This window comes from Lissotriton helveticus, chromosome 10 (genome assembly GCF_964261635.1).
Source record: "Lissotriton helveticus chromosome 10, aLisHel1.1, whole genome shotgun sequence".
NCBI classification, from domain to species: Eukaryota; Metazoa; Chordata; class Amphibia; order Caudata; family Salamandridae; genus Lissotriton; species Lissotriton helveticus.
In genome coordinates this window covers 820,061,949-820,088,841 of record NC_136071.1, presented here as the reverse complement: position 1 = coordinate 820,088,841, position 26,893 = coordinate 820,061,949, and the positions used below count along the sequence as shown (strand labels likewise).

The window sequence follows — 26,893 nt, the reverse complement described above, 5'->3', positions numbered from 1 at the left end:
CAGGGTGGCAAAAAGAGCTCAAGATCTCCAATGGACAGAGAGTTTAGTTCCATGTTTTAATCAGATTCTCGCTGGAGTGAGCGATAGAGGGTAAAGAAACGTAATTTTTTTTTTTTTTTAAGAATTCAAAAGGTTTGTACACACTGCAACAGCTTAATTGCCTGCATTAAATGTTCTACATTTTACATTGTGTATGGCCTTTCACTCTACATTACCTATCTGGCAAATCCAGTGAGTTACTGACTGGTAAGTTCAGAGTTTGCACTCAGTGACTAGTCTGGTGAACAAATAGTCCTTGAAGGTTCAAGGCAGAGAAGAACACGACCTAAAAATGTTAAAGAAAGATACCTGCTTGTTACCTACCACATTCCTTCACTCTGAAAGGTTTCTCGACTGGAGTAAACAATCCACCCTCAAATATTTTGTTTCCTTTCTTTCAAAAGCAAGAATGTCTCGGAGGGTTAATAGGAAAATTACAGCTCAAAGTGCAGGCACCGGGAGCGATAAGATAAGTATAATCGGAGGAATTCAAAACCACCAAAACAAAGTAAAGGCTCAACTACCCATTTTAAAAGTATGCTATATAAAGGTTAAAGAGCTGAAAAATATTTTTTGAAACTGGCTCAAAATAGGGTCGTTCAAGGCCATTCGTTTTCTAAACCCAAAACTTTTTTTTCAGCGGTTTGTAAATGCTTACAATATCTTAATTTAAATCCTGCACTAAAAAGCCTTACGATATGCATGCTTATTAGAGCATCTACCATGTCCATAGTGGCAAACAGATTCAGGATTTGGCTAAAACATCAACAAATCACCTTGAAAAAAAGGCAACCAAGTCCCCAGCATGTTTTTTTAAAGCAAAACATTTCGACAAGAAAATAAAAATATGAGAAAACTAATGGTACACCATTAAAAACATCTCTATAATAATACACAGCGAGTAAATCTAGAACAGGTTCACAGTGCAAAAGTTTCTTTAAAAAATATATGCATATTGGGATATGGGGATTCCTCTACCACTAAAAAATGGTTTAGGAAAAAAGAGGAAACGGTGGTCTTTATAATCCAATAAATGAGTCTGTAAAATATTGATTTAAAATACACTTAATGTATACAAATTAAATAAACAAACAAGAACTGTATTTTATTAGTGCTGCTACTACAGCAATCTCAAAAAAACTGTCTGACTTGGACCGTCAAATGATTTACGATCTCCTTTTTCATAAATTCACTAGTGCTGCTAAAGTCTCCAGAAAAAAACAAGCATTGACAAAGGCAAGAGGCCTGGTTTGTGTCAATGCATGTAAACATAGACATTCACAAATGCTGTATACATGCTTTGCATTAAAAATTGTTTGCTTGCCCTATTGACTTTGCTACTGATGGGGAAAAAGAGAGAAAAATGAACACACATTTGACATGGCACCTAGGCTTACCGTGATTTTATTTACAAAGCGATCTATGAAATGGGCTTTCCACCGTACCAAGAGATGCAACGGATTCTGAATACAACTATACCGAGGGCTATGTAACTTAAAGGATGTATGGGGATAACTCTTTTTAGCAAGGCATAAGTAAGTATGGAGCTCTGGTGTAAATGAATAGTCAAGGTTTTTTGTGTGGAGAGGATCTATCTGATCAGAAAAGGACAGAGTAAATCAAATGAACTAAAAACCAGAAAGGTGTAGAACTGAGAAAATGTAGGCACCATATTTCACACCTAAAAGATGCATGGGACCCACTGACCACTCTCTCATTTTACTGTAGATAATACAACATTTAAAACAACGAGCAATCTAGGTAAGAGCTGGGAAGATGTTAAGAATTTTTAAACTCTTGTTCGGACTCTTGTGACTTTAAATCAAAATTTTAAAAAATATTTATTTTAAGAAAAAAGTAGGAGGACAGCAATAAGCTTTGATGTTTTTAGTTATACAGCTCATCATAATGAACAAAAACTACTCTATCTGCATCGCACTTCTCTGAAACTAAAGTCTACCACCAAATTATAAATGTAATGTACTCAATGCTGTAAGGACATTCGGGCAATAACCACGCCTCACACCAAGAGGGGGTAAAAGGTCGCCTTATTGGACAGGTAGGCAGTATAATAAATGCATCCATATCATATATAAAAAATTTCCCAAGCTGACACCCCCATCCCCTAAGCAATGACCCCCTAACCACTATTTCCCCACCTTGTACATCCTAAAGCACCACCCAGAACGCCTAACCCAGTCTACTGCCTACCTCTTGCCTCCAAGTTCTCTCCCCTGCTTCCCTCTACCCAAACCAATTCCTAATGCCCCCAACCCTTCCTGCCTGTCCTGCTTTCCTCCAAATCTGCCACCTGTCCAAGCGACAATAAGCCATATAGAAAAATTTGTTATCATAACAAACAGAAATTTGAAACTTGTTGGTGAACAAAAAGTGTCGAGTGTCACCCCCAGGAGCCCATTGTAGAATAACCTTTAAAAATCACTACGGTCTGCCAAATGTAGATATACAAAATATTCTACTGGATAAGGCACCAATGGCTCATGGTTAGCTAAGACCACCCATTTGTCTTTTTCTACAAAATCATAGGACTCTATACTGGACAAGATGAAACCAGTGGGAATTAGTATATTTGTACTCCATTATACCCACAACTAGTACACAAGAGAGGAAATGCGTTCACGGAAAAGATGAAAATGTACCATTACCTGTGAAATGTGGTTGATGGAAGACTCCATTCTTCGCAGCTGGGACGCCTGGATGTCAAGCAGTTGAAGTACATTGTTAGCCAAGGCATTGATCTGATAAGCAACACTTGCAAGAGACTGGGTTGTGTATGCTTTCGTTTCTTCAAGTGCTTTCCTCTTGTCTGGAGCCTACAAAGCAAATTTAAAAAATTTCAGTTGAAATAAAATTAACTGAAAACCGTGGAAAAATAACTTTAGAATTGGTGTGAAAGTAGCGTAATCCCCGATTTTCTAGACTCCCATTAATGGTTTTACTGCAACTTAAGGACTTTTCGGACTACTCTCCAACAAAGCACATTTAATAAAAGTGTTGCAGACAGCTAAAATTCAAATGTAGCGTGTTTTTAAGTAAGGCTTATGAGTTTGGCTTTTTATCTTCTTATTAGCCTTTGAATGTGTTTTTAAAACAAATTACAGATGAAAATTTCACGACGCCCACCTGCTTCAAAGATTGAGTTTTCTTATCGAATACCAAGTGACTTAAGGACCTGGGCAAGGAATAATTACTAAGGCCAAAATATGAGTCTAGTGGTCACACATAGCATCCAAATAGCAAAAGGAATCATGAGTTTGTAGTATTTTACTGTGACGAGTAACTTTAACGGATAAGTGATGTAATTAAGAACAGCACCACATTGAAAGCATCTTTCGTTATTCATAAAGCTGTCCTGTATCGGTTTCTATTTATAGATGACAAATGAAAGGCTCAAGAGAAGAGCCACTGAACACAACTGGAAACAATTATAAGCGCGGAGGGCACGACACATTCACTTTAAGTACAGGATTAATTATTAACAGCTAATCTTAAGTATCTTGGAAGCAATCTGAAGAGTGAATTGGTTACACTGCCTTCAAAACGGGTCATATTTCCCACGAAAAGCCAAAGATCGCTCACTACAAAGCAGAAGATGGATTGTCTTCATTTAGGGTTTACAATACACAGCTTCAAACCTCTTTAAATTGGTTTAAAAGACATTGCATAAATATATTAAGGAACAGGCCATTGTTCCAAGAAAATTCATCAACATTTTCGCTGATCATAAGCTCCAACCCACATTTCGCCAACAAGTACACCAATTCTGCAAGGAATCGCCATAAAATTTAGACATCTTCAACGCTGTGGAAACATCACAGATTAATATCGTACACAAATACCATTTCTGTGGCTGATCTATAATCTTGTTTTTTTTTTAAGGAGCTTCCATTATAGAAGCCCATTGAATTTGCATTTTCTTGCTGCCAAGTATGATTTATAGCATGCTATTTAGCTCTTCTAATGAAAAGCTTTGATGTTAGGTGTGTTAGGTGTTGCATCAAATCTGACGTTTCATTTTCAATTGTACTATCATCCATTTTCAATACATAAAAATAAATAAATGGTAATAAAAGAATTATAAAATTAACAAGCATTGGCAAGGCTAATAGGTTACGATTATGCACAATCTAATGGCTTTGTCAAATTTTTTAGGCATGTTGTACAGCAGCCCGGCTAGTAAAAAAACTAAAAGTGCTATGAAGCAGTCAATGCTTGCAACATCATAGCGCTTTTATTTTTACTTACCAGCTGCTGTGCAACATCCCTAAAAAATGAAAGTAAAAATAGCTCTTTCAAACGCAGTCTATTTGGCTTTGTTAATGGTTTAATTTGTGTCATGAGGGGAGGGGCAAGCTGCCTGGGGTATGGTACAAGAGGGCAGGCAACTGCGTAGCAAAGCACTGCAGCTTAACTGAAACAAAAATTCTAATAAAGTTAGAAAAAAAAAGTGATATGAGGCTGTCAGCACTGGCCACATCAGCATTCCAACCCTTTAAAAAAAAAAAAATATATATATATATATATATATATATATATATATATATATATATATATTAAGCCATGCTGCAGAGCACTTGCTCTCCTGTGCAACATGGCTAAAAACATTAATAAAGTTGATAGCTCGCACAAGCGAGACCTTTTGGCTTTGGAAATGCTCAGGTTTCTTACAGATTAATTTGGACGCCAGTAGCAGTTGCTATGGGAATAAAGAGCAAGACCCGACAGAAAGCTCACTAATCTGCTGCTAGAGGATTGCTTCGTCTCCTGCTCCAAGCACCCATCCCAATGAAGCATTCACTGTGGCACAAAGACGTATTTAGTATGCGAAGGGCTCTCAGCATCGGAGCATTTATTTCCCTACTGTAAAAACATTTGTACTGCAAACAGAGTATCGACAACAGGGTCATGTCATCACATAGACCTTCATACCGTAAATCTTCACAGTTAACAGCACTTTGCATGTTAGGACTTGAAGAATCATACTAGCAGTGGAACGGCAAAACTACAAGTCCCAGCATGCAAAGAGACACTGGCTAAACACGCAGGGACAGGAAAAGAGGCGTGCCTTCTTATAATGGGGAAGATGGCTCTGCAAACTCTCTGAAACAGCCACGGCACACTCAGAAAAAAAAAAATCTAATCATTTACAAATGTTGGTTTACACCTTATGGCTAAAATATTTCTCATTATAATGTACATGAACGTCTTTCAGCAAGAAATGTTACAGCCACAATGGAGGCTTGATAGAAAACTGTTAATAGGATGGATATGAAAATTTGGTGTTTTAGCTTTATTGATTCTGTAACATCTGAAGTAGTAGTCCCATAACAGATTCTTGCCCGTAATATATACCCATTAACGTTTAACTGACTGAGAAAGTTTTGCAATATCTCATCACCACTATACATTAGAGGGCTTTACTGCACACAAACGTAGAATGAAGATATATGCCGCAAATGCATAACCATGTAGCTGACTAAACGGAAGCATTCCATATTGCAATACAGGTCTAAACTTGCAACCAAAGAGTGTGAGGCTTTGGTCACTAACAGGCTTTTACACAGCCTTTGTGTGAAGGAGTGCGATACTTGTAGCACAGCCCTCTAAAATAGTTTATGCAACACTGTTGGCCTATAATATGTAACAGACTGGGCAGGATGCTGCCCACTGAGTAGTAAGGACAACAAAGGAAGCGAAATATATTGCTTTATTCAGAGCGCAATCAGCCAAAGAACACCAATACAAATTAATCAGAATTTGGTCCATGCTCCATCGAAAGAACAAACAGAGCAAAAGTGAAACTGCATGCAATGGCCACTGAGAGCAAGGAAACAAGAGAGATGGTAAAGCCAAATAACGGTAAGTAACGTGTGTGCTTTAAATTAATAAAAAGATCTCCCAAGTGACAGCAAATGTCTCAGGTGAGACCTATAAAGGAACAATATGTATCATTATTTTATTAAAAAATATTTAATTATTGTAGCAAATATATAAAAAATGTATAGCCATTTCATAGCAACAAATAATCGTGAAATTCTTTAGCATAATCTCATAATTAACAGATTGTATTCATTACAATTCAATCACTAATAAAAAAGAAGAAAAGAAAGAAAATAGAAACAAGCATTTACAATGCAATGGTCTCGCCTTTGCCAAAGTTAGAGCTATTGGCATTGTAAATGACAAAATTTTTATTTGTGTTGGTTTTGAAAACAGATAAATAAATGGCATTATCATTTACAATGTCAATAGCTTAATATCACACACACACACACACACACACACACACACACACACACACAACCCCCCCCCCCCTCCCCACCCCCCCACCCCCCCCCCCCACCCACCCACCCACCTTGAGAACACGTGGTGGCAAGGCAAGTTCTGTTATTCTACTGCTGGACAGCACTACTATCTTTACTGCCTATAGAGGGAGGGCCTCGGAAGGATGAAAGGCGGAGTCAGTCCATATCAGAACCTGTGAAAGGCAGATTTCACATTCTTTTCTGCAATGATGTAACTCGCTGAGTTCTCTTATCCAATTCGGAATGGGGATATCATATATAATGTATTGTTAGAGCTCTGTAGAGCACCTGTCCACTCTTGTGTCTAAGCACCACTGAGAGGTAAAGAGGTGCATTGACACAAATGGTGTTGACGTCAGCTACGGAGGAATGATTTCTAGCTGGTGAGTATTGGGTTCAGACACAAGTAGTTGCATTAATGAAATGACTGTATTTGTACAGCGCGAACAATTACCCATAAGGGTGTCAAGGTGCTGGGGGCCATCGGGAAGATTAAGTGAGCTATTGCCCAGAGTCACCTGCTGCCGGCGCCAGGGATCGAACCGTGAGCCCCATGCTCCAGAGTCAGCTGCCCTGGCCACTGCGCCACCACTCTCAGGGGTCGGGAGGCCAGGAGCAAACCCTACAGTACCAGTATGTGTGACTGACCAGAAGATTAATTTATCTATGTAGCATTTGGAACAATATCTTTAAACCAGCTACTATGGGTTTTATTTGTAGCTCTGGCATAGCGCTTGCTACCCCAAGTGAGGCGCAGAGACACTTGATAGCTCACATCCCCACGCGCAAGTGTGCCCAGTAACGATTACAAGTAGTCAAAAAACGAAGGCGCGCCCCAAAGACAACACGTGTCGCCTCGTGTGTAAAATTTCAACCAAACGTGTTTTTAAGCACGGCGTGAGGAACCAGGCCAGTCACACCTCGAACACATTTGCACTGGGGGGTGAACCCCAGTGGTTTTCTGTAAACCCTGCCCTCATTGCATAAACATTCAAAGGGAGCATCCGGCAAGTGTTAAAAATAGCAGCTGCAGAAAAAAAACTCAGAGGGTGGCAGTCACTGTCAGCAGCCTAGGGTCCCCGGAGGATTCCCAGGTCGGGGCAGGCAGAACGCCTGTATTGTGAATGCATTTATATAGCGCCTACTACCCCTGACGAGGCGTCGATCTACAGCGTTGCTGCTGAGGGAGCCCTTCAAGGTGAACGTCTGTACAGAGAATAAAGAGGTGGTGGATGTCTGCAAGAAGGAAAAACGTGTGCCATGGCAGCTACGTGGCTGGTCCGTAACCTAGGTACTAATCCCGGCGTCGCCACTTCATCTGGCAATTGTGTGATCCGGGTGTATCGTTCGCTGTCCTCTCCTTCACAGTATGAAAGATAAAAACTGAATATCTTTAAACCAGCTACTATGTGTTTTATTTGTAGCTCTTGCATAGCGCTTCCTACCCCAAGTGAGGCGCCGAGACGCTTGATGATAGCTCACATCTCCACACGCGCAAGTGTGCCCAGTAACGATTACAATGAGCCAAAAAACGAAGGCGCGCCCCAAAGACAACACGTGTCGCCTGGTGTGTAACATTTCAACCAAACGTGTTATTAAGCAAGGCGTGAGGAACCAGGCCAGTCACACCTCGAACACATTTGCACTGGGGGGTGAACCCCAGTGGTTTTCTGTAAAACCTGCCCTCATTGCATAAACATTCAAAGGGAGCATCCGGCAAGTGTTAAAAATAGCAGCTGCTGAAAACAAGAGAAGTTGAGAGGAAGAAAGAGGGTGCGAGAAAAGATGGAAAGAAAGAAAGAGAAGTGGAAACGCGAGACACGGCCTGGCGGCCGTGAAAGTGAAAGTACGGCCGCCCGGCCGTGGGCAGTGAATAAATTAGGGGAGGAGAAATGCCTGAGGCAGAGCGCACGCTGGGGGAAGCTTGTGGGAGGGAGGCTGGTGGCTTTGATGTGCATTGTGCACGTGCTTTTTTCACGGGCACAGCATCAAATCGCCGCCGATGGTTAAGCTCTGGTTAAGCCCCAATATCTCTCGCGAGCTCAATGCGCAAGCGCATTGACAGACTCGACCTAAAAAACAAAATGGAATATTAATTTTTTTATAACCATCATGCAAACAATGCATTCCGCAATCATGACTGAAAGAGCACAAGGGATAGAACACCACAACACCCACTAGCCTAATAAAAATGAGATCAATAAAGCATTTGCCACTAATGTATCTATTCAATATTGTAAAAGTATCTCTCGTAGATATGAACAGTTACACGTATCCTCCCTCGTATGAGTGTGGTACATCCGGCTAACAAATGTTTGCCACCCATGCTACCATGCCTTATCATGCATACTTTGCTATGCTTGCCTTGTCAGTGTGGTTGTTGGGAGAAGGATTGCCACACTACATTTTATAATTCTCCTTTACTGCATTTATTGGGGTCCATTACTCTGCTGCAAGTTTATAATGAATATGAAATGAACAACTGGTGAACAAACATCTATGTTGTTATCTGGTTCCACTCACTAGCAGTCACATACCGATGGGTAAAATGTGTGCAACATTCTATTTTCTAGGTATTTACATGAGCCAACAACACTTTTATGCCCATACTATTATGCCAGTCTACATGTACACTCCAAACTGTACGTAAACAGGCAGAGGGCTAAAAGATAGTTTTTGTTATTAAAATGGTATTTATAAATTGCCACATACATTCCAAAAGAGTGTAGAATCAAGGGTGTAGAGTTAATGGATAAGCATAGTGTAATGAAGGAGTCTCTGTGGTGTACAAACACGGTTCAGGTATGGTATCCGGCTAAGGCATGGGATCGGAAGCATGGTGTCTTAGTATTTTCAGGATTTTGTCAAACTTACTGGTTCACCATATCATTAGCAAGCAGACTACCATGTACATGAATACATCTGAAGGGTCGTGAGGTGTCATGTAGCCTCGTGCTACCGTTTTAGAAAAGCCCTTAAATGTATATCTGGAGCAAGTTTCATAAAACTAATTGGTAAAGACATTATTTCTAGAATCCACGTCTTCAGATCGAACAACCATTGCAGTCTATAGAAAGCAACCCATAGTAGAAAAAAATTTAAACAAACTGCATCTATTCTTGCGAGGACTGTTTGAAATTCGAGTATGAAACACAAAAATGAGAAAAATGCTCTTGAAGAGTCACTGACTTCCTTGTGACATTATCAAAATGCCTTTCAATTGATTGTATTTGGCAGCTGCGAGCGCAAGCCAGACACTCCCTTGCCAAACTTGTTTTTTTCCTGCACAGGGCTCTCGAAACATGCGAACTCTGGCTGGATCAATACATCACGTACCTTCATTGGTTGCCACATCATAGAATTTCTACCCAAGATGCATTCTATTGCATCCTAAAGGGCAAAGGAATGCCAGAGACTTCGAAGCCAAACTCAAAAGCAAGGACATATTTTCACTCATTATTCCACTACTATAAGAAAGTGCCTCCTTTTGTATTATCACCCCTCAAGTTTTTGGACTGATGCAGCTATTTTGTTTTTAATTTGTTTTACTCCGAAGTGCACTAGGCCCTGTTTACCTGGCCTCAGTGCATGGGCCCATCAAAGTGTATGTGCTATCAATTGGCTACTCCCGGATTGGAATATTCAACTTACCTAGAAGTCCCTAGTATATGGTTACAAAGTGTACCCAGGGCTAGTAAGTTGAATGCTACAAGTGGGTTGCAGCACTTATTGTGCCACCACTGCTGTGACAAAGTGAAAACATGGCTCTCGTTCTGCCTTTGCAGTCTAGTTGAGCAGCTTATAAACTGCAATTCGACATGGCAAAATAAAGCGTTTGCCATGTCCTCACCATCCATTTTAATATTTTTAAGTCACCCCTAAGGCAGGCCTTAGTAGGCCAATAGGCAGAGCACCAGTTTTGGCGCTGTAATTCTTTTCTTTTAATTATCTTTAGTTTTTTGTAGTTAGTTTCCCAAAAATAAGCAGCAGCTGTGGCAGCCACAAAGACCTGTGATGTGTGAAGAGGGCATCCAGAGGAAATGGAACTGTGATGTACCACATTGTTTACACTGCAAGAGGGAGCACCAGACAGACCCTCTTGTGTAAATGAGAGGTAAATGCCAAAAACGCTTGCTAGTCTGACTCCAGCACTGCTCACATAAGCACTAACTCGATTTCCTTGAGCACGTTTAACTACTCTGTTGTTGGATGAAACGCTACTGCGTGGCATGAGAGGTTTGTATATATGCAAACAATCTCAACCTGAACCAAAAGCTGTAATTTTACTGTCAAACAAATAATTTAGTTGAAACAGACTTTCAACTCGAAAACTGCTATTCCAGGTTTTTGCCATATGGAGTGGCAAGATTTGCCTGTAGAAAAGGGCCTGAATGTTTCTCCCTCTTCTATATAACGACAAGGATAGTCATATCGCCACAGTGGTTTTTACTAAACAACAAAATTGAGTCCAACACCATTATTTTAATTTACTGACTCATTTGGCTAAGCGGTGCTTTGCTGAAATAACTGAATTGTTTTGTCAGTTGTGCCCAAATTTCACAAGTGTACAGCGTTGGTTTAAAGAAAAAGCGGTTGGTTGCGAGAGAGCGTATCTTGCCTACAACAGCAGGCAGGAGAAAGCCATTTAAGAGAATAGTGCTCACAGACTAACACCACATGTAATAGGGTAGTCCTCATGGGAGATAACAGGAGAAAAGGAGGTACTAACAAGGATCTACTAAGCCTATTGACAAATCAAAAGCCACCATTTACAAAGGACAGTAACATGATCCAATTGAAAAAAGTGGGTAGAAAATGGGCAGAGCTTAAAGCCCATACCTGAATATAGTATGTTTTGAAGAGACTGCACAAGCGATGCCTAAGCGAGACAAAAAAAAAAAAAAGAAGGACATGCTGAATTTTAAATGTACATGCCCAGACAGTGAAAACTCAAAATTGTCGTTTTCATTGTTTCAATGATGGTTGCCCCATTGGCTAACTTGGAGCTTCACTAGCATATGCACTAAATGCTAACGTCCATTTGGGACCACCAAACCTGGTTCACCAAGGTATCAAATTAATCACATTCGTCCCCACTTTTTGCCCTCAAATTTCTAGTGTCCATTTCTGATTAACTACACCAGTTGTCACTAGATAAAGCCTTCTACCCTCCAGCTAAGAGGTGTAAAGTGCTCCCAGGAAGGGAAACAAATTCTGCTGGAGGGAAGAGGTGTGCCCTCCTTCCAAGATAGCCCCAGTGCGGAGTCCACAGATGGCCCAGTTTTAAAGGGGATACTGCCTCCGAGAGACAAATGTGAGACACATCTTAGCTTGCCCGCTCCTTTGTGTAGGTAGACAGGTGGGCATCTTCTCCAGAGGGGGAAAACGCATCGCAGATCCGATTTTCCAGGAGCGGGGGCTCATTATACTGGACACACTTCAGGGGTGAGCCCATGGCTCTCTCCCAAGGAAGAAGGGTCTGGACATCTTGGATTCAGGCAGAAATACAATGTGGGGTTGTTTAGTGCCAAGACAACAGGAAATTATGTAAAAGTGGGTAGGGTTGCCTTATGAGAATTGTAGTCCCATTGGTTAGTGAGTCCTCCCCAACCACAAACTCAAAAGCTGCATAAAAGTAGTACCCATGGCCTGCAGCCTCAAAACACTTTTGGACTGAACAGAAGTAGTACTGCACCTGTGGATCCCCAGAAAGAGATGCTGCACCAATTAAGACTGCATGTGCTGGACCAAAACAGGACCGGAGAGAGAGAAGGAATTCAGCGGTTTAACCTGTGGCAAGAAATCTCCAGGTCTGGCCCTGCTCCTACTCGTACCAAGTACTAGTGAGCGGCCTCCAAGGGCTAGTTGGCTAGCCTCATGTTACGCTGCAGCAATAGAAAAGCTAACGTAGCCCTTCACCTGAGAAGTGCCCAGTGGACCAGTTCACCCTGGACCTGCCCTAGATGAGGCTGCTGTAGCCGAGAGATAAGTTCCAGCCCCTAAGAGGTCCCTCCCAAGTCTTGGACCTTGGCCAGTGCTAGAGTGTACTCTCTCGCCACAGAACGGCAACGTGCCAACTTAAAGCCAAAGATAACCATTTCCGAGCCCAGAGTCTGAGGATCATAGAATACAGTTAATGCCGGTCTGTAGGCAGCACTGAACGCTGCTAGGAAGCAAAGCTTTCACCGGACTCCAGGACTTCGAACCCAAGGCCAGGCTCAAGCTGCAGAGCATCCGCAGACCTCAAAATCAATGAGAAAAAGAACCAGAAAAGTTTCCAAGGATAAAAGTACATTATTGACCAGGACCCCTGACTTCCATAGCAGTTGGTCTGAAACTTCGACTTTGCCCCAGACCATCATGTTTGAGGATAAGATTATAGCTAAGAGTGAAACCTAGAGATTTACAAACTTTTAAAAACGTTTCTAATACGTTTGGAGAGAAAAGCAGTAATTTAGGAAAACCTTGGACAAATCTTAACTCCGATTCCCTTCATATGATTTTTGAGTCCAATTAAAGATAAAAATATATTCTATTTTTATAAATTGGAATGGGATTGTGTTTCTTACTTATTTTCTGATTTGGCACTGATTGATGCTTTGCACCCGTTTTCATTGGAGTTAAGCTTGACTGCTCTGTGCCACAGCTTCCTAGGACTGATCTATGGTGTGATTTAAAGAAATCTAACTGGACTTGATAGAGGTTACTGACTTCATTACTTTGTGAGGTCTTACAAACACATCAACTAATAATCCACTTTTCTCATATCTACTATTATTACAAGGCAGCAAGTTCTTTCTTTATTTTTTTTATTAAAAAAGAGGGAAAACATATTTTACATTCCACACTTGTCTTGCACCATCAAAACAAATTCACAGATCCATTCCTCATTTTATTTCAGCCACAATAGCCCACACAATTCCTTCTCCTGATCCACAGCCTAAGTATACAAGAGTTTATCCCCCTGCAACCTATCTAACCAGTTCAAAATAAGTGCCCGATGTGGATCAGCTTTTTCATCTCCCCCTTGCCATGAGGCATGGTACTCCTTTATATCACTGAGTACTAAACCAGCTATCGGATATCACTCTCCCAGCCCATGGCATGAATAATGCCCATCCCCTGCTCAGCCAAAGAGGATGACAGGCACCATAACTCAACACATAAGCTCCCACTATCGCAAAGGCCTCCTGTAGTCACAATCAGGCCTATTATAATCATCTCATTTAAAAGACAATATTTCGTAAGAGGTATGATCCATTACTTCAGAAATGCAGCCAGTGACCATCAGCTAAATTATCTCGAGTCCTATTAAATCATAAATCTAGCAGGCCATGTTAGCTCTTAAGCTTGGCCAGTTCCTATCAGCTCATAAATGTCATCACCACCATCAATTCATAAATGTTGCCTGCCTCTCAGTTCATAAATATCGGCAGTGCCATTAACTCATAAAGATCACTAGTCTCATCAATTCAAATGGCACACTCAGTTTCAACATTCCTCGACACAGCAACAGTTCGCTGTGGAAATAAGACCTCAGCTATTGCGACGGAAGCATGTGGAGCATGCGGTCAGACTAGTTCAGAGGTCCATCAAACGCAAGAGTACGTGAAAGGAGCTAGAACAGTGAGAGCAAGATGGTATTTGAATTTAGAAATTCCAAGAAGCAAACAAATAAATGTCCCTATAAAGCCAAGATACTTTATTAATAATGTAGGTTGCGCTGACCTAAAGCGATACCAACAGAAAATGAGGCAACACAAGAAGCAGTGCTTAATTTGAGCAGGTGCTTTCAGGTGCTCAGCACCGGCACTTCTTTCACAGGGCCGGGGCTACAAATTCTGACCCTGCAGGTGGTGGTCTCAATATTAACTGTTCAAATTCAAAGTAAAAAGAACATACATTGCATGGTGAATGGCTGGTAAAAGTTAATTGACAGGCCAGCATATGCCTGTCCAGGCAGGCATGATTGTGTATCACCACGTTAGTGATGATGTCATCACGCCGATCACAAATCCAAAAAGTCATCGACAAACTATGACTTGCATTCTATTCCCAGAGTCTGCTGCACCCTGCCACTGCCTGAGCCTAGGCCTCCCATTGGATAATTGTAGCTGGGGGCTGGCTCATGACAGAGTTGAGGCAAGGAAGCTGCGAGAGTGCATTTGGAACTTGGGAGTGAGAGCTGTTGAGAAAGAATATATGAAAGTAAGTGTGGACTTTCCACTTGCTGCATAGCCAGAGTAGCCTATCCTGCAGCCCTGCATTGCTGCTATCCTGAATGTGCTCGATGCGGCTGTGGCCCAACACAACTATTGTGCGCCATGGCCTCACCTGTAGATTCTGTGCGCTGCACCCCAGCATGGTAATCGCTGAGCGTGTGTGAGTCCAGTAGGCATCACAGCCATACTTACCGGCATTGGCAGCATTACGGCTGGGGACAATGCCTGTGCTGTAGCAGGCAGGGCCACAGCAAGCTAAGTAGTAGATGCTGATGCCATCCCTGAACCTACTAATTACAGGCAGCACTAGCAGTAACATCACCTGCTGTGCATGAGCAGCCGTCTGTTCCGCAATAAACCTCGTCATACTGCACTGCTTAATATATGCAAAAAAAGCATTTTCATTTGGTGTACATTTTGTTTTTGCACTCGGTGTAGGTAAGAAAGTAAAACACGCCATCTTCCACTTCTTTAGGAATGACAACAGGAAAATGCAGAGTTCAAAATAGCAGGGACATGTACAGGCTGACGACAGGGGTCACAGGCAGCTGCAGTGTTAGAGAGAGCAGGAGTAAAGAGGAGAAAGAAACAACAGGACAGGAGATAGATAAGACGGAGCTAAGTAGAAGAAAAGGAATAATGTAACACACCAGGTGTGACAAAGATGATAGAAAACAATTAGAGAGGTGAGAGGATAGACTCTTAGAGCAAAGACTTAGGGGACAGACAACAGATCAAGGTTTGAAGATAGAGACTGAGGCAGTGAGAGTGTTGAAAGTGGGGTCACGCTGTGGCCTCCTTGGCAAAATGTTCAGCACCTGAACTTTTTTATTTTTTTTACAAATTAAGCACTGCCAAGAAGGCAGCTTATGAATATTGAGAGCGTGGCCTATGCTTAGGATTCCATACCAGTAGAGTTAATTTTCGTTCAATACAGCAAAAGAGGGGCCTGGAAACCACTGTCGACATGGACAACAACTGACGCAGCCAGAATAAGGAGTCTCTGTTCCATTTCACAGTGTCTACTGACTCACACATTCCATCTGCTTCAAACCAAACTCAGTTAAACAAATCAAGGGAAGTCCCTCTGTAGAACCGTGTAATATACATATGAAAATGGCAAATAAAAATAATAAAGTGTTTACTAATTACTAATTGTTACCACTGCACAGAATAGCCACTATTGTGCTCATAATGCATGCATGAAAATGGAAGTGTTTCACGTTGTTAGACAAGAACTGGTATCCGAGCCTAGCTAAATGGAACTATACAAGATCAGTGTTCCCTATGACAAAATAAATCAGCAGATAAGAGTCAGGCAGACCGGACTTAGAACAAATGCTAGAAATCTGTATGTCTCTTTAGGAAGATGCAGATGAGGTGAGCAAGGAAATAGAAGTATACCAGAAAATAAATGTTTCTGGTGCCTAACAACACTAAGATCAAGAGGAAGAATAAGCAATCACAGGCTGTGGTGGACCATTGAAAGACTGCCCTCCTCCTATCCCCAAACAAGCAATTTCCTTCCTGTGGGATAATCTAGCACTAGTTAAAGACAGCAAGAGGCTGCAAGAGGTGGTGGATACCACATACAAAAATTACTTTAATAGATAAAGGTTTCAAAATGTAGAAGTCTTCACTTTTTTTTTTTTTAGAAGTTGGCCTAACGGCTAGGGCAGTCTACCTCGAATCAGGGGAACTGGGTTCGGGTCTCGTAATGGCGCTGAACATCCTGTGATTCTGGGCAAATCACTTAATCTCCCTGTAATGCAACTGGTGCTATGTAAAGCGCTCTGATACCCGATTCGGGTAAAGTTTGCGCTATATAAAAGTCTGTAAATATAAATTTTAAAAAAAGTCAGCACCAGGTCACTGGCACACAGATTTTTCCTTCTTTCACCTGTTACAAGATAAGAAATGATAGCAAGACTCATTTACTAGGGTATGAGGAGCAAACAGTAACAGGTAAATTACCAAGACTTACACTGTCCTCTAGCTGCCCTAGCTAGCACCCTACCTTGTAATCTCCTGCCACAACAATGCTGTGTACGTCCACTTCCATTGCTTCTCTTAACCCGCCAGCTTGCTTTCTAATGTGCGGGGAACAGCATTTCCATCAATGTACAAGACACATTGGGCATACAGAATACTCCCAATAGTTTCCTGTTTCAAGTCAAATCACTTTCAATTACTACTACTTAGGCCACTTTAGTGTCAGCAGAACAACGCGTACTGGACACCCTCCCTCTGCCAATGTCCTAATTTCTCATTCTCTTTACCTATTCTCGCAATCTCTAGCGCTACATGTGAAAAAGGGGATGGATGAATAATAGTGCTTTGGGTAAAGAGCATCAGTGATCAATACAAATTCAGTAACACCAATAGTATTGTAGCCTGATGACAAAGGCAACCTCATTGTGTGGTCTCACAAGGGCGAACCATTGATTCATTTACATCGACCTTTTAAATAGCGCAGCCACTCTAGTACCAAATTATAAACTGAAAATCGAGAAAAAATAATACATTAAAACAACGATGCTAAGCTGCTTGTTTCTGCATTGGTACTGCAACAGCTATACTGCGTTCCTAGATTTGAGCAGTCTGCTAGTAAGTACATCAGTACTGCTGGACTGAAGAGGCCTGCTAGAAAGTACATCAGTACTGGTGGATTGGAGTATACCAGTACTGCTGGATTGAAGTGGCCTGCTAGAAAGTACATCAGTACTGGTGGATTGGAGTATACCAGTACTGCTGGATTGAAGCGGCCTGCTAGAAAGTACATCAGTACTGGTGGATTGGAGTATACCAGTACTGCCGGATTGAAGCGGCCTGCTAGAAAGTACATCAGTACTGGTGGATTGGAGTATACCAGTAATGCTGGATTGAAGCGGCCTGCTAGAAAGTACATCAGTACTGGTGGATTGGAGTATACCAGTACTGCTGGATTGAAGCGGCCTGCTAGAAAGTACATCAGTACTGGTGGATTGGAGTATACCAGTACTGCTGGATTGAAATGGCCTGCTAGAAAGTACATCAGGACTGGTGGATTGAAATGGCCTGCTAGAAAGTACATCAGTACTGCTGGATTGAAACAGTATGCTAATAAATACATCAGGACTGCTGGATTGAAGCAGTCTTCTAGTAAGTACATCAGGACTGCTGGATTGAAGCAGTCTGCTAGTAAATACATCAGGACTGCTGATTGAAGCAGTCTGCTAATAAATAGTCTGCTAATAAATACATCAGGACTGCTGGATTGAAGCAGTGTGCTAGTAAATACATCAGGACGGCTGATTGAAGCAGTCTGCTAATAAATACATCAGGACTGCTGGATTGAAGCAGTCTGCTAGTAAATACATCAGGACTGCTGGATTGAAGCAGTCTGCTAATAAATACATCAGGACTGCTGGATTGAAGCAGTCTGCTAGTAAATACATCAGGACTGCTGATTGAAGCAGTCTGCTAATAAATACATCAGGACTGCTGGATTGAAGCAGTCTGCTAGTAAATACATCAGGACTGCTGGATTGAAGGGGCAAAAATAAGGTAAATTCAAATGTGGCTAGGTTTGGCGACGCTGTAAAAATAGATTAAGATTTTGGAGGGAAGACGTACTGAAAGTAAAGAGAAAGCTGTGATGCAAATAAGGTGCATGCACGAGTGAGTCGTGTGTGCAGCTGCAACAATTTACTTTACAGACACTAAAGTAAATGTTTTCTTTCCAAAGTGCCAACTGCCACCATTAGTCGTAGCTGTGTACATGGCACTCAATATTCCCTTTTGCAAACTGTAAATTTAAGAGACTGCAAATTGCTTTGTGACAGATCAATTGTCACATTACTAAGAACGAAGCATTCATCACGACACACTCAAGTCACCTGTCAGCATATCGTAAGGAATCAATTCGTTTTGTGTGCGACGCTTTAAATGTTACAGTACGCATTGAAAAAATACTGGAAACATGGAGAAACAAGCACTGACAGAGTCAATAGGTTTGACTTTTGTACGGAATGGAAACCGGGTGTTCCCATGCAAATAGAAATGTCAGTTGGCTTTGCTAATGCTCGTTTGCCCAGCATCATGGGGAGGCAATTACAGAAAAGCATTTAAGAAATTCATGCTACATAAAAAAGGATTATTTCTTTTCTGTAACATCAGTTTTTCTGAAACTTTTGCCAGCGTTTTCTCCCCAGCGAAAACGATCCGTTGACTGACTGATTTCGAATTAAACAAGCATTTGCAAAGACAATAGGTCTCACCTATAAACGAGCTATGGGCTTTGCCAATATGTTTTAGCCATGTTGTACACCAGTGCGGCTGCTGTTCAGCATGGCTAAAAGTTAGTGGGGTAAAGAAGAGTGGAGTGGAGTAAAGTGGAGAAGAGTGGAGTGCTGTAAAGTGGAGAAGAGTGGAGTGTTGTAAAGTGGAGAAGAGTTGAGTGCCGTAAAGTGCAGAAGAGTGGAGTGCTGTAAAGTGGAGAAGAAGTGAGTGTTATAAAGTGGAGTGGTATAGAGTATTGGCGAGTGGTAGAGTGTTGTAAAGTGTAGTGGTATAGTGTTGTGGCGTAGAGCCGAGGGGCAGAGAGCAGAGGGGCCGAGAGCAGAGTGGATTGACGTAGAATTATGTAGTAGAGTGGAATGGCAGAGTGGAGTAGTGTTGTGCAGGGGCATAGAGTGGAGTGGCAGTAGAGTCGTGTATCAGACTACAGTCGAGTGATGTCAGTTTAATGGAGCACAGCTTCAGACTAGAGTATTGTGGAGTGTCAGAGTAACACTCCACGATACTCTAGTCCACTCCGACACTCCACAATACTCTGGTCCACTCTGACACTCCACGATACAGTAGTCCAGAGTGGACTAGAGTATCGTGGAGTGTCGAGTGGACTAGAGTGAAGTGGCATAGAGTCCAGTGGCACAGAGGGCGGCGGCACAGTGGCAAAGAGGGCGGCGGCACAGTGGCAAAGAGGGCGGCGGCACAGTGGCAAAGAGGGCGGCGGCACAGTGGCAAAGAGGGCGGCGGCACAGTGGCAAAGAGGGCGGCGGCACAGTGGCAAAGAGGGCGGCGGCACAGTGGCAAAGAGGGCGGCGGCACAGTGGCAAAGAGGGCGGCAGCGGTGCATAGTAGAGTGGGTTAGAGTGTACTGACAGAGTGGTGCACAATAGAGTGGATTGGTGTAAAGCTTACTGGCGTAGAGCGGAGTGAAGCAGCGCAGCACAGATTTCAGTGTTGGAGAGTGTCGTGGAGTGCAATGGTGTAAAGTAGAGCGGCGTAGAGTGCAGCAGCGTAAAGCGCAACAGAGTGACGTAGAGTAGATTGTTTCAGAGTAGAGTGAAGTGGCATAGGGTGCAGGGTAGATCAGAGTGACTTAAGAGTGGATTGAACAAAATTATAGGGAACATAAAAATAATGCCAATAGTTAGGACCTTGGTGGTCAGCCTTTTGGTTATGTCAATGTGTGCCTTGTTTTGACATAGGTTTTGTACAACGTTACTGTTGTGGTAGATGCTGGGCCCTCATCATTATAACAAATATTGGCAAAAGCAAAAATATTTTTTGTCTCCAAAACCAAACATTGCCACAGTGGTTCCTGTCACTGAACAAAACTACTTTGCTTGCCAATATGCTCCTTGTGAAAGAGCAGAATGCGGTCACTCATAGTCAAGCCAGCCAGTAGATAGAGAGAGATAGAATTTTAACAAAAACAAAAAACGCCAGACCTAAATAAGGTCCCAATTCTTAAACAGTCACAAAAGTGCACCCATGGTATATGTTATGGCTTTCATGAATTCACACGAATGTAAAGAAATGGGTCAGGAAATTGTACTCCTAAAAAATATTTGTGACTGCATTTTAGCACAAGCAAATAATCATGTGTAGATTTCCTCATACAAAAATCTGTTGCGTGGTAACAAGTTCTATTTCCCCATCTACCACTTTTTCCCCCAACCCTAGAAGAAGTTTTATCTCTGCCATTATCAGGAGTACATTTCTAACCTTTCTCAATATGGGAAAACATTGGAGACCAACTGATGAAAACCCATAAAACATAAAAGTTATTAGGTTGCACACAATCAAAAGGGTATTCCAACCATGGAGAATTATTGCTTACCACTACCTCCAGTATGTAGATCTGTGGAAAGGTGGCAAAACAAGGGAATTGCTAGTATTCAAACTCTACAATAGTATGAGCTTTGGCATAATCATGAGGCTATTATCAGAGCTCTTAAATTATAGCAGCAATCTCATTGTATGTCATTGCAAGACATGGCACCAAATGGACAAGTGGATACATGGCAAGTAGTTTTATGAAGCAATCTGTCCCAGGAACAAGTAAATATTTTATTAAATTCCACACCCCTGGAGTAGTGTGGGACTGGAGTGCACTATCATAGAGTAGAGTGGTGTAAAGTAAAGAGGCTTGAAGTGGCAATAGTGTGGAGTAGTGCATAGTATAGTGCAGTGACGCACCGTCTAGTGTAGTGTACTGTGGAGTGGTGCAGAGTAGAGTGCAGTGTCGTAGAATGATGCATAATCGAGTGGAGGGGTGGTTAAGGTAGAGTATGCATGGTGTGGTAGCACACTGCCATTATAGACAACACCTCTTCAATTGGAATGACCATTACATTTGCACAGACATACAGTTTTACTGCTATACAGAGCTCAAATGATAACGTATGGAAATATCATCAGTGCATTGATTTGACTGCATTAAAATATTTGTTGCCATGCTTCAGAATTACCCAAACAATAATAAGATCGTACTGCACATCCCCGAGTAGCCAGCATTATTGCCACATAAATCCTCACTTTAAAGTCAAAAAAAGAAAAGTAAACCCTAAACTCCCTGGAAGACAGAGCCTGACATTTTATCTCTGTCTTTGAATGCACAGCAAATATGACAAGATTTGATAGTCCATTTTATTGGGTTTTTACAAACATGATAAACGAAGAGAAACAACAGCTCATTGTAGTACTGTCGCCAAGCATGGCGCACAAATTATCCAAATCAAGATGACCCACTGTTCGATGATTTTAATTGTCCACACGTCAGAGACCCCAGTGAGAAGCCGAACCCCCCCCCTCCCTCTCGCTCTCCCGTTCACGAATCCAACAACCCCAGCCATTTTCCCCAAACTCTTGTATTTAGATAGACATCCCCGGGCTGCTTACACCTGTTGTTCTTGCACGGCATACCAGTCAAGTCCTTTGCGCCACTGGAAGACTGACGGGGGGGATGGGTATTTCCATCTGGCCGCTATATCTCTTTTGGCCACCGTGATGGCAGTAGCCAGGAAAGCCTGATGTGCTCTAGTGCCGCCTATACCGTTTAGTGTTTAGGGAGAGAGAGGAATCTCCCAATTCAGGACCTCCCCCAGTTCTCCAATCACCTCTGTCCAGTACTTCTGAATGAACTCGCAGGACTATCACTCAATTTTCAAACCCACACTAAAAGAGTAGCGGCCACCTGTGTGGGCCTGATGAGAAGCCTTAACCCCATACTCGGATTCTTTGATCCCAAGGTCCGCCAAATGATCATCCAAGCTACAATTCTGTCTCGCATAGACTACGCTAACGTCTTACTCTTGGGCGCCAATAAAGCAGAGATTGCGCGTCTGCAGCGCATACAGAACACCGCGGCAAGAACCTTAGTCGGACTTCCTCGCAGATGTTCGGCCAGGGCCACAATCCGTAAACTTCATTGGCTGCCTATCGAATCCCGAATCAAGTTTAAAGCCCTCGTCATGATCTTCAAAATCCTCAAGACGGGCCGCCCAGAAATCCTCCGGCCTCTCCTTACTCCGTATGTTCCACAGCGTAATCTGCGCTCACTTGGACAACAACTGTTGAAGATCCCCCTCACTAAGCTGGCTCGCACTGGCGGACGCTCCTTCCGAGTATTAGGAGCCAAACTTTGGAATGATCTGCCCCTCAGCATCCGCTCACTGGAAAATCTATACGCCTTCCGAAGAGCTGTGAAAACCCACCTATTTCCTCCCCTCTAGGCCTTGCCGAATATCTACCCCCAGGATGTTATGTGAATTATTAGCGCCGGGACGCCCCTTTGCTGGGGCAGCTGTTTGCGCTCTACCAATATCGTAACATAACATAACATAACTATGTCATATAATAAAAGTCTGCTGGCGAACATATGCATCATGGACAACTTGGACTCTGCAGGTGTCCCGCCTGGTATAGCCTGGTAGGTGTGAGGTATGCACAGTGAACATAATAAAACTAAATCGGAGATTCTGAACAGGAGCAAGCAGCTGCCCAGACCCCACCCTCAGACCAGCAGACCATTGGCTATTCAGCTACCAGGCAAGTCTGAGCCCTCCTCTCACACCTGCCCAGGCCCCTTAAGGCCTTGCTGGGTGCACCCCAAATCATTCTCCTCCATCTTGTGAGTTGCAGCCCACATGTGGCCCAGATTGCAGTGAGCAGAATCCAGGAAGTGGTAAGGAGACAGACTAGTGCTGTCTCTTCCCAAGACAAAAAGTTGATTAAAAAAACGATTTTCACTTTCTGTGTTTACTGTCTATGCCTGTGGTTGTTACAGTTAAAAATTGTAGTTTTAGCCTGCCTGTAATTGCATATTTTATCACCTGTGTTGTGTTTTAAATGTGTGGTTTTCCCTGCCCAGGATTGCCTTCATTTAGTGTGTTGAATTGTGGGATTTGCAGTCCAACCTCTGTAGTTTGTCCCTCTCATTCCTTGGTGACAAATCTGTTTTCCCTCCAAATTTCTCCTTTGCTTTGTGCTTAGGCCTGTGTGCTCAAACAGTGCACCCCCAGCCACCATTTTGTGTTCACAAGCCAGTGAAGCCATCCCACCTGACCCCCCCCCCCCCCCCCCCCCAGTGAAGCCCTAACCTGCTGAAGTCCAAAGTTGTGGATTGAGCCGGTCTGTCTCCTAGGAGATTCTGAACAGGAGCAAGCAGCTTCCAACTCCCTGGCCAGCAAACCTTGTCGGAGGTTGCTGGGACCTTATATGGTGTGGTAGTGGTTGGCACATGTGTACACTGATTGGTGGTTGTATCTGGTGTTTCTATTGGGTTAGGGTTAATGTCTCATTGGTTGGGTATTTGAGGGTTCGGATTGGTTTCTCAGTCTGTGATTCAATCATTGCAGGGTTGGGACTAGGGCTAGGGTTAGGATTTCTATTGGAAGTAGGAACTAGGGCTTCCTATGTTGTTGGGAGTAGGGTGGGACTAGGGCTAGGGTTAGACCTTTAATTGGAAGTAGCTATTTAGGGCTTCTGGTGTGATTGGTTGTTGGACCAGTTGTGGGACTAAGAGTAGTGTTAGGCTTTCTATTGGAAGTAGGGACTAGGGCTACCAGTACCATTGGCTACTTGGGTTGGGACGAGTGGTAGGGCTAAGGCCTAAGGCCTTTATTGGACGAAGAGATCAGGGTTTTTGAACTGATTGGGTGCTTGGACTAGGGTTAAGATTGGCTGCAAGGTCCTTCACAGAGAAGACGGGGATTTTTATCACATACTATGGACATGTGACGTGATTCAAAACTATTGGAACCACATCTTTAAGGAAATGAGAGAGGTATTGGAGGTCCCACTTATCCAGGAGCCCAAGCTGGATCTCTTGGGAATGACGAACGACGTGGACCTACCGCGCCCTCTCCTAACCTTTCAGGTTTTGGCCTTGGTGGTCGCCAAAAGAGACATAGCGAAATACTGGGGGTCACCGACTCCCCCAGAATTAGAGGAATGGAAAAGAGGGTTGGATCTTTACATGGCTGCCTAGAGAGTGACCTATAAAGCTAGAGGGTGTCCACGGAAGTTCCGTAAGCTCTGGACCAGGAGGCGCCACTATCATGGTTTGGATGGGGGGTTGGGAGGGAGGTGAGCTCAGCATTAGGTTACAGGACTACATGGGCGCCTCCAGGAAGGTCTGGGTGGGGACACAGATTCCTGCACATCGAATCTACGGACATTGAACAAGTATGATATGAAACGTAACAGCAAAGTGAGATTGTGGAAGGGTGGGCGAGGGAGTAGGGGGTCGAGTACTGCTAATTACATGACTGTACTGTTGAGTTATAAACAAAATGCAAATAAAAATAATAAATAAAAAAAAGATTGGCTGCAAGGTCCTGGTTTCCTATTGGTTCTAGATGTTAGGGCTAGTGTTGTGATTGGATAGTGTTAGGGCTAAGGTTCCCATTGGCTGAAGGGGTCACCTGATTACTAGGGCTACAAAAAAGGCCAGGCTTAGGGCGTCGAGGACAAGGGTGGAGAGGACAAGGGTGGAGAGGACAAGGGTGGAGAGGACAAGGGTGGAGAGGACAAGGGTGGAAAGGACAAGGGTGGAAAGGACAAGGGTGGAAAGGACAAGGGTGGAAAGGACAAGGGTGGAAAGGACAAGGGTGGAAAGGACAAGGGTGGAAAGGACAAGGGTCGTTGCCTGTTTGGGTCTGTTAAGGGTAGAGAGGACAAGGGTAGTTGCCTGTTTGGGCCTGTTAAGGGTGGAGAGGACAAGGGTAGTTGCCTGTTTGGGCCTGTTCAAAACTGGTCGGGACTAGGGCCAGAAATGCTGCCCTTTTTCTCATTTAACAATACCCAGCCCACACCATCCACAACCACAAACAGAGCAACACACTCACTCCAAATATACACCACGCACAACACTATGCACAGATTTATGTACCAGCATGCACCACCAACCCAACCAAACCACATCTACACACCCTACTATCCCAACTACCACACATATCCACCATCACCCACAAACAGTACACAACTCTATCCTATACCACTAACCAATACACTCATTACTAACACGCCAGTCAACACCATCAATAACTACATGCCACTCAGACACACTCTCCCTACTGTAATTACACCCAACAGTCCACCTTTTATCACTAACAAATATATAATGATCCTTCCATCAGTTGACTTAAAAAAAAAAAAATCCTTCTCTCTTATCCCTCCACTATCCTTTTTCTATCAAAATTAACAGACTAACATGTTCACTTCTCAAATTCCATATTCCATATTCAACTATACTAATATACTGCCCAAATAACTGAATAACATATCTACTACTCAAATTACTTTATATTTACACTATACTAATTTTCAACACTAATCCTTTATAGGTTCCGGAGTGGCGTGCTACTCGCCAAAAAAGCGCTTCAACACCCATCAGGGGTAACCAGTGCTATATGAATGCAAATCTTTCTTCCCCTTTTACCCATCAATCAATCAATCAAACATGCCATTTGTATAGCGCACTACTCACCCGGGAGGGTCTCAAGGCGCTTGGGGGGAGGGGTATGCTACTGCTCGAACAGCCAGGTCTTGAGTTGTTTCCTGAAGGCGAGATGGTCCTGGGTCAGCCGAAGGTGGATGGGGAGGGAGTTCCAAGTCTTGGCAGCCAGGTAAGAGAAGGATCTTCCTCCGGCGGTGGCTCTTTGGATGCGTGGTACGGCTGCGAGGGCGAGGCTGGTGGACCGTAGCTGGCGGGTGGGCGTGTAGAAGGTCAGGCGGTCGTTGAGGTACTTGGGGCCCAGGTCGTGGAGAGACTTGTGTGCGTGGGTGAGGAGCCTGAACGTGATCCTCTTGTCGACGGGGAGCCAGTGCAGGTTCCTCAGGTGGCTGGAGATGTGGCTGCGTCGGGGGACATCCAGGATGAGTCGGGCGGAGGCGTTCTGGATGCGCTGGAGTCTTTTCTGTAGCTTGGCTGTGGTTCCGGCGTAGAGGGCGTTTCCGCAGTCCAGTCGGCTGGTGACGAGTGCCTGGGTTACAGTCTTCCTGGTCTCGGTCGGGATCCAGCGGAAGATCTTGCGAAGCATACGCAGGGTGTTGAAGCACGATGAGGAGACGGCGTTGACTTGTCTGGTCATCGAGAGGGAGGGGTCCAGGATGAAGCCCAGGTGGCGTGCGTGGTCGGTTGGCTTGGGTGCGGTGCCCAGGGCTGGGGGCCACCAGGAGTCGTCCCAGGCGGAGGGCGAAGATCCCAGGATGAGGACTTCCGTCTTGTCCGAGTTCAGTTTCAGGCGGTTGTCCTTCATCCACTCGGCGACGTCTTTCATCCCTTCGTGTAGGCAGGTTCTGGCGGTGTCGGGGTCTCGCTATCCTTCTCACTCCAAGTAACAGACTAATATCCACCACTGAGATGACCTCATATTTCACCATATTAATTCACCACTAATTCTTTATAGGCTCCCTGAATAGCATGCGTCAACAAGCGAGCGATAAATACATTTTAACTTTTGTCCTACTCTATCCTTCTGCTATCATTCCAAATCCAAATAACTGACTAACCTATCCACCACTTAAAATGTA

At 43.3% G+C, this 26,893-nt stretch overlaps 1 protein-coding gene across 21 annotated transcripts in view; it reads right to left on the bottom strand.

The window, feature by feature from the left end:
* ABI1 (abl interactor 1) overlaps window positions 1-26,893 on the bottom strand; it is a 295,046-nt gene that overhangs the window by 186,522 nt on the left and 81,631 nt on the right. For all 21 annotated transcript variants that reach the window (XM_078663410.1, XM_078663413.1, XM_078663423.1 and 18 more), the window contains exon 2: window positions 2,706-2,873. In XM_078663410.1, the coding sequence (XP_078519536.1) occupies window positions 2,706-2,873 (168 nt within the window). The remainder of the gene's footprint in view (window positions 1-2,705; window positions 2,874-26,893) is intronic.